Here is an 8,330-nt window from a genome sequence, read left to right on the forward strand (position 1 = left end):
TGGGCGGCACTACACAGTGAGGTACACTGCCTTCAGCTCGCAGGGTTCGGCTAGCGCCTGCAGCCAAGGGTGTGGGGAAGGGCCGAGCGGGTGGGCGGGGCCTGAGGCGGGGCTTCCAGACTCCACCCCGTAGCCACCTCGCGCCTGGCCCCGCCCACTCCGCGCGTTCAGCGTTCTGCGCCCCAGCTCTCGCCGCCAGTCTCGGCGAAGAGGGTGGAGGAAGCGGCTAGTTCCGGAGCCCAAACTCACTCTGCCCGACCCAACCTTTGCTCCAGCGATCATGGCTGCCGAAGAAGTGGCCGCGACGGGCGCCGACTCCGGCGAGCTGGAGGGAGGACTACTGCACGAGATCTTCACCTCGCCCCTCAACCTGCTGCTGCTCGGCCTCTGCATCTTCCTGCTTTACAAGATCGTGCGCGGGGACCAGCCAACGGCCAACAGCGACAGCGACGATGACGAGCCTCCCCCGCTGCCCCGCCTCAAGCGGCGCGACTTCACCCTGGCCGAGCTGCGGCGCTACGATGGCATCCAGGACCCTCGCATCCTAATGGCCATCAACGGCAAGGTGTTCGACGTGACCAAAGGCCGCAAGTTCTACGGGCCGGGTATGGGGGCCGGCCACTGGGGCGCAGAGACAAAAGAAAGGGGGGCCCACAGTGTGGGGCTGGGCGGTTGGGCCTGGGGGAGGACTCTGGAGGGGCTGGGGGCGATGAGACCGGGTGGAGGGGGCGAGCCTTCCGGGGAGCTGGGCGGTTCCCCGGGTGCGCAGGGAGGGCTTCAAACCGAGTTGGGGGCCACCTATCCCCGGCCCACACATCCAGGGCTGAGATCAGGACGAAGAAAGCCTCTGGGGGCTGAGACCCAGGGTGGGTGGGACCACGGAGGTAGAAAGGTGCAAGTGGGGGTGAGTTTAGAAGATCTCAGGCTGGGGGCATCCTGGAAGGGGTAGTGGTGGCGGGCAGGAGAGAAACAATCACGGGCGGGCTCCAGAGAGCAGGGGAGGCGGGCAGTCCAGGCTTGGAGATAATGCGAAGGCCATTGACGCCAGGAATAGCCTTGGTGGAATGTGGGAGTGTGGGAGATGGAACTATCAAGTGGAGGCGTTGTGCGTTGTGATAAGCGATGCGTGTGCGCCTGGTGAGTGTCTGTGGTTTGTCAAGGGTGTGTGTGTGTGTGTGTGTGTACGTGTGCGCGTGCGCACGCGTGCACAAGGGATGGCATGTGTCAGGTATGTGTGTGGCATGTGTTGGGGGGGTGCGCGCGCCCCCGCGCTTGCTCTGTATGGCGGAGGCAAAGGCGAGAGAGTGGACAAGGGCGACTCCATGGGGGGAAGTGAGCTGTTGAGGGAAGAATAAAGGCTGCAAGTGGTGGACAGTGATTATGCCGCCCAGAGATAAGGCGATACACTGTTTAGTCAGAAGCTGGAAGCCAAAAAAAAAAAAAAAGCTCAATACAAAAAGAAAAAAAATATGGAGGGAGCGAGGGAGAAGTGGGAGGGTCCTGAGAAACAAAAAGTTGGCCTAGGAGGGAGGGACGCTGGGTGAGGGGAATATCAAGAGAAACTAAGAGGGTAGATAAAGAGGGGGGGTCTCGCAACTGTGCTGTTGCGGGGAGCAGATTTGAAGCGGTTCTGAGAGGTGAGAGGGTCCCCCCCCCCAGACCTGGTTGCGCATGAGAATCGCTGGAGACACTTTAGGAAAAGAATACAGATCCTCCAGCCTAACCCCAGAAGAAGCGTCTCTGTGGGCGGGGACCCAGAGTCTGCATTTTCACAAGTTCTCCCAGGCAAATTTTAAGAAGCAGTCAGTTTTGGAAAAGTCCTCGTTTGTATATTATTTACAGAGGAGGCGGGAGAGAATTAGTAGATCCTTCAATATGGACTCCTGTACAGACAGGAGCTGGGAGGGCTCTGTCCACATCCAGCGCCCTGCGCTTCTCCCACGCTGGCCAGGAAAGCTTACCATCCCTGGCCCTGCTGCTCACTTACTCATTCAATCTAACTAATTAAAATCAGATGTGGTAAGGTTCTTGCAACACTCCCCCACTTAATGGTTCTCCCTGTGGACGATTTAGAAGAACCACATCCTGGAGGCATCAAACTGTCAAAATCGCTTGAACGCCACACCTGTTTTTGTCACCTTTAGTGGTATTTATCAGTAAGCAGTGGTGCAAATGCCTGTGATTTCTGTTTGCCACTCCAAAGTAGTCACAACATGGACGCCCTCAATGTCTGTAGTTTGCAAAGTCATTGAGAGGCCTATGCACAGAGCACAGCGGGGGAGGGGGACAGGGATGTGTGTCAGGCAATCTGGGGTCTAGTTAGGGCTTTCAACTGGTGTCTCACACACAACACACACACACACACACACACACACATTCCCCTGCTGAGAATGTTTTTCTTAACCCTGATTTTTTTAAAAAACAAAACAATCAGAATCTACAGTTTAACTAGAGCCTAGGAATCACCCAGGGGTCGAGTTAAATTGTCAATACTGATTCAACCCTACCAAGTTCTAGACCTGGTTGAGTCATTGAACAGCTGTGTAACGTCATACAAATCATTATTTTCTCCTAGGCTTTGGGGTTGGTTTGTTTGGGTTTTTTCTCTGAAAAAGGGTAAGGACGGCCCATCAACACATTCTTCTAAGTCTCCACCTTGCAGTGTCATACAGTGAGCCTGTGAATCTATTACATCATCATGGAAATGCTACTTCATAAAGGAGGCCTAAGAATTACCCACTCAGATGCCAGCTCCCTCGTACCAGGCACTGCTATAGGTGCTGGGAGTATGGTGGTGAAGAGAATGGACACAAATTCATGCCAATTAGGCTTCCATGCCAGTTAATATACACTGTGGTGAATGTTACGTATTTGCCAAAGACTGTTCATGCTTGGGCCTTGTTTTAGGTATTCTGAAATTTGACCATATCATCACCAAGATTTCTGAAATGATGTGGTTCAAACCAGCACAGTTTGCCTATTTTCAAGCACAAGGGATTACCATCTTCATGGGGAGTGAAAAACATATGAAAGGTTGGGGTTGGTTCCCCCCTTCTATAAATGGAAACAATAACAATAATGATTACAAACAACCATTTGGGGAGAGGAATCTTAAAGTATGAAAATGTGCCTAGTGGATCGTGCTGTCAGATGACATGGTCATGATGAAAACTTGATCTATTCAATCACAATATAATGGTTACGTTTTTCATTTCAAGCTTACTGCTCAGTATCCCTTGGGGGAAACTATATATTGCTTCAAGTATGCTGAATTCTTTAAATTTTTTGTACAATCTACTTTTTTAAAATGAGCCTTGATGACACATTACTGAAGTAGTCAACTCTTAATCAGAAAATTGGTGGTTTGAACCCAGTGCTCCTACGGAAGAAATATGTGGCATTCTGCTTCCAGAAAAATGACAGCTTTGAAAACCTTATAGAGCAGTTCTACTCTGCGCTGGAATCGACACTATGGCAGTGGGTTAAACATCCACTTTAAGTACCTGAAGAATGATTTGCTGCTGTTAAACAAGCATTCTTTCTGTGTGTGTATGTATTCAGATTTTTACAGAATGATTTGGGGGAGTAGGGGGTTGTCCCTTACCCCTCCCAATTCAAGTTTTACTGTTTTCTTCCTCTTCAAGTTTGCCTAAAACAAAACCCACAAAAAACAGGGCACGTGCTAATCTCCTGTGCTCTCTTATTTATTGACAGTGAAGGTTATGTAACATGGGGATAGATTTTTGATCGACTGATAATCTTATAAAGTGACATGTTAATGTTTAATTGACTCTTGCAACCAGCGAGCTCTATACAATACCTTTGACTCACTCACTTTTTGAAAAATCGATGCGTTTGAAAGGAAATACCTTTGTTTGCTCATTCATGCTTGTTCCTTTAAGAAACCAAAACCACCCCCGTACCTAACACAGACTCTAGGCTCAATGTCTTCATGTCAAATTCTGACCCATAGACTCAGTATTTACTTGTGGACCATTTCTTACACCCTACTCCCAGGCAATGTTCATTCATGACCTTTTCCTAGCTACAGACAGTACCAGAGTTTCATTCCTAAGGCTGTCTCTAAGTCAAATTCATAAATAATTCATAACAGGTAGGTATGCTTTCTATCTAGCTTCAGCAGTTAAGTGTTTCAATATATATTACATAATGTATCTTTCTATGCAATAAAAAGCATTAAACACTTCCAGATACATCCACACACCCTTAATATACTGATAAAGTAGTAATAATGTTTTGATAAATTTTGCAAAATACTCTCTGTTTTCATGAGCCATTGTTTGTACCTTGATCTTTTAATATAGTAGAAAGTATGGGGTTGATTCATCCCTAGCTGAAGAGCTACCTGTATTGGAAATTCCTCCAAGATTGGTGGAAAATGTTTAGCATTTTTACTTCCTGTTTAGTTAGTTACAAGGTAAAGCAACAGGTTTGTCAATGTGCATTGCATAATGATTGAGGTTTCATTATAACTTCAATAAAAACAAATGGTATTTGAATGGATTTTGATCTTCCAAAGAGAGGGTTTGGTGGGTAAAGGTAGGGCCTGAAGGAATTAGGATAGATCCAGCGGGGACCTGAAAAGACAGGTGACAGTGAGCGTAGGTCGGTAGTGATTAATTTTAGAAAAGATAGTGTATGAGAATGATCATACGAAATCCAATGTGAAGGAGGGAATGTGTGAAACACACTGTATGTGGATGACACACAATGTATACGAATTTGTATACACACCAATATAAAATAAAAAAAATAAAAATGGGGGGATTTCCATATTGATGGGTAAGGAAGGCATTTTCTGTGTACAAAGCACAAGGAAATTCACTGTGTAATAGAGAATCAGCGTTTGGTTTGGTTTTGTTTTTAAAGAGGGACCCTATGGGGTCTTTGCTGGAAGAGATGCATCCAGAGGCCTTGCCACATTTTGCCTTGATAAGGAAGCACTGAAGGATGAGTATGACGACTTGTCTGACCTCAATGCTACCCAGCAGGAGACCCTCAGTGACTGGGACTCTCAATTCACTTGTAAGCATTTTTCTTTTCTCTTCTTTTCAATTGTGCCAGGATCAAATTTCTGCCAGTAATGGGGAATCGTGGCAGTACAATAGTCATTGCAAGTGGCCTGAAACTTAGGAGCATTTTGATAGGTTCCTGAGTGTTGGGGCGGATCAAGTTCACTTTAAGTAATTGCAGCAGTGCTGAGTCACTCACTATGACTGCATACCAGTTTTTAGCTAGTTTGCTATGGAAACTTGAGGTTCTGTTTGTTAATATTTTGAAGGCTTTCAGGGCTCCTGCACAAAGTATTTGGGTGCTTGGGGTGCCAGGAAAAGAGCAGTGACCATGTTGGACTACAGCAGTAGAATTTGCCTTCAGAAGCAGCCCACATCTTTGTAGAAGAATGGGAAACTTGTATTCTACAAAGCAGCTTCTCTTTGAACCTAATCAAGCCTAACCATAGGCCTTGTCTACAAACCATGCTTATAATCTGCCCGGCAACAATGTTGTCTGCATTTTTTTTTTAAATGGGAAAAAAATCCCACCAAACAATAAAACCCCAAAACAAATAGGAATCACTTGTATCATAGCTTAATCTATGGGCTGAAGTCTTTGGAGCAAAGTAAGAATGATGGGGAGGTACATTCAACTTTGGAGAATTCAGAATTCGGCTTTTCTAAAGCCCAAGGATAATAAATGATCATCTTAAATATTTCACTGCCAAGTATTAGAATAATCCTAAAACAGTAGCCAAAGAAAATTACTATTTCTTCGAGGAAAGCTGTTTTTTGTTTTGTATTTCAAAAATTTTCTGTTTGCTATGAATGCCCAAATAGTATAGCTCTTTTGGCAAAATCCGACCTTTTTTCTTTGGCAATAATGCTGACTTCAGAGAGTCCTGGGATAATCATTAGCCACCTGGAGCTCCACCTTTAGCCAGCCTCTCAAGACTCCTAAGTGGAGCTTTCCAATCTGAAGGCAAGTTTCTGTACTTTGAAAATCAAAACGCCACCCCCTAACCTAGGCTCTCAGGTTTTGGCATCCTGTGGATGCCTCGGTAACAATGGATTTGTCTATGTGAAACCAGTGAGTCGGAATGTGTCATTTACAAAGGTCTGTCTCCTGGGACTTGCCTTCTTTAATGTGAGAAAAGCCTTTTCTTCCCCTCCTCCTCCCTTCTTACAAGCCCCATATACTATTGTGACACCCCAACTTCACCCAGAGCCAGGGTGGATTCCCCTGAAGGAAGTTTGCCAGGCACCACTGGCTTTTTTTGAAGGGAAAAAAAAAACAAAACGAACACCAAAACAAACAAACAAAAAAACACCTCTTCTTTGTCTTGAACAGCCCAAAGCACCTTAGGGATCTTTAGAATATGTTCAAATAGGGAAGTTGCAATTGTGCCTGATGATCATTTCACACAAAAACAGCTCTGGTTACCTGGTTAGACAGGTTGGTTACTCCTCTAATCCTTCCCATGTTCAGACAGAGGAGATCCAGTCCTTTGGGCTTCTGGGTTTGCAATGATTAACTCTTTACTAGATTAGCTTAGCTAACTCCATCCTTCTCAAGTCTTGAAGGAAAAAAGCACTATGCTTTGCATGCTTAGACGTGTTTTCTCCAAAATCTCCAGCCTCTTGTGGTTCCTTAACACTTTAACTATGCATAGATTTTTTTTTTCTTTTCTCCACATTAGGAAGAAACTCTCACATGCTAGCCTCTGAACTCTTCCCTTTTCGTTCCCTTCACTATCAAACTTCCAGGAAGTGGACCTTAATCACCGCATCATTTCCTCTCTACACCTTCCCTCTCCTTCCTGGTACACAGCTTCCGCCCCCACTATTTAATTCTATTGAATTTGCTTTCTCAAAGGCTTCCAGCTTCTTGCCAACACTAACTTCACACTTCATTTCTCCCATCCTTAGTGTAGATCAGGTCATGTGCTTCTGCACAGTGGCTCTCATTCTGGGGGGGGGTCCCCATTTCTGTCTGGGTTCTGCTATTCTGCACCTCATTAACTCCTGTGTCCAGTTTTCCTGTCCTGCTACCTTCCCTTCCCCTTCCCGCGGGCGCCATCTTATTTCTGGCTCTCCTTGCACCTCTGGATTCACATACTAGCCTCCTGGGAGCCTTGCTCTAAGTCTCTCCTTCCTGCAATTCCTCCCATACACCAGAAAGCTATAACCTTGCTGCTAAAGCTCTGTTTTCTTGTCTCATTCTTTTACTCAATGCCCTTTGCCATCTATATGATAATGAATCCAAACTCCTCAGGCATTCTTTTCAGACACCTCAGTATTTCCCCATACTGCTTAGTCAACCTTATTGCTTCCTCCTTTCAAATGCCACTTCCACTCCTGTCAACTTCAGTCTCTTTATTGCTCCCCAGGTAGGCTCATTATCATCTGCTTTCCTTTATACATAGTACTCTCAACCTCTGCAGATCTCTTCCCTCCCAGGTCCCATACATTTTCCAAAGCGTGGCCTTAGTGCCTGTCTTCCTCAAAGTGTTTGCTGTTCCTCTAACTCAAAGGTGAATCTTGGCTCTTCTAAGCATTACTATACACAGACATCATTCAATTTGGCATAACCTTGTGCTCACCACCCAATACTTGCTACCTGTTTTCATGGTTCTTAACAAAATTCCCGATGATAAAGGACTGGCTTATCACTCACCTTTGAATCCCTCAAATCACCCACCTAATAGCATGGGCTGAGTATATCATGGGCTAGAAATAAGTGCGTTAGAATGAAAAATCTAAAAGAAAAGTCATTTTTGCTAAAGCATGAGGATGACCACTTGTGGTTTGATTTTTCTTTTCCTCCACATCCAGTCAAGTACCATCACGTGGGTAAACTGCTGAAGGAAGGGGAGGAGCCCACTGTGTACTCAGATGATGAAGACCCCAAGGACGGGAGTGATCGGAAAAACGATTAACACATTCGATGGAAGCATATCTATTTTTGTATTTTGCAAAATCATTTGTAACATTCCAGTCTGTCCTTAAAGCATTGTGATTTCAATATTTAGAAACGTTTTGAACTTGCTGTCAATTTTTTTAATTGTTTGTAACATCACTGGTGACACTGACACAATGAAATTTTGTTGGAGAAAGGTGCATGATCTGTTTATGTGTCACACATCTGGAAGGGAAACTGCAGTGCTGTAATAAAAAGGTTATTGGCCCTTCTTCAGCCTGTAGATAGCACAGGCTGAAGGGAAATTTGTTTTTGCTTTTGAGGGACAGGTAAGAATTTGATCTGTGATTATTTCTCAGTATAAATAACGGTTAGATGTGCAAAGTCCTCCAGAC

General features: G+C 45.3%; 1 protein-coding gene across 2 annotated transcripts; it reads left to right on the forward strand.

Annotated features, from left to right (window-relative positions):
- The first annotated feature begins 214 nt into the window (after nucleotides 1-214).
- On the forward strand, nucleotides 215-7,954 carry PGRMC1 (progesterone receptor membrane component 1). 2 transcript variants are annotated; one of them, XM_006893771.1, is made up of 3 exons: nucleotides 215-605; nucleotides 4,891-5,046; nucleotides 7,851-7,954. In XM_006893771.1, exons 1-3 carry the CDS (start codon nucleotides 281-283, stop codon nucleotides 7,952-7,954), a joined length of 585 nt encoding a protein of 194 aa, XP_006893833.1. In that variant the 5' UTR covers nucleotides 215-280. The 2 variants fall into 2 exon arrangements, with proteins under 2 accessions (XP_006893833.1, XP_006893834.1); XM_006893772.1 differs by lacking the exon at nucleotides 4,891-5,046 and having other exon boundaries at nucleotides 281-605.
- The last annotated feature ends 376 nt before the right edge of the window (nucleotides 7,955-8,330 follow it).

This window comes from Elephantulus edwardii, unplaced genomic scaffold (genome assembly GCF_000299155.1).
Source record: "Elephantulus edwardii isolate Elephantulus edwardi_28Jun2011 unplaced genomic scaffold, EleEdw1.0 scaffold00131, whole genome shotgun sequence".
NCBI lineage: Eukaryota > Metazoa > Chordata > Mammalia > Macroscelidea > Macroscelididae > Elephantulus > Elephantulus edwardii.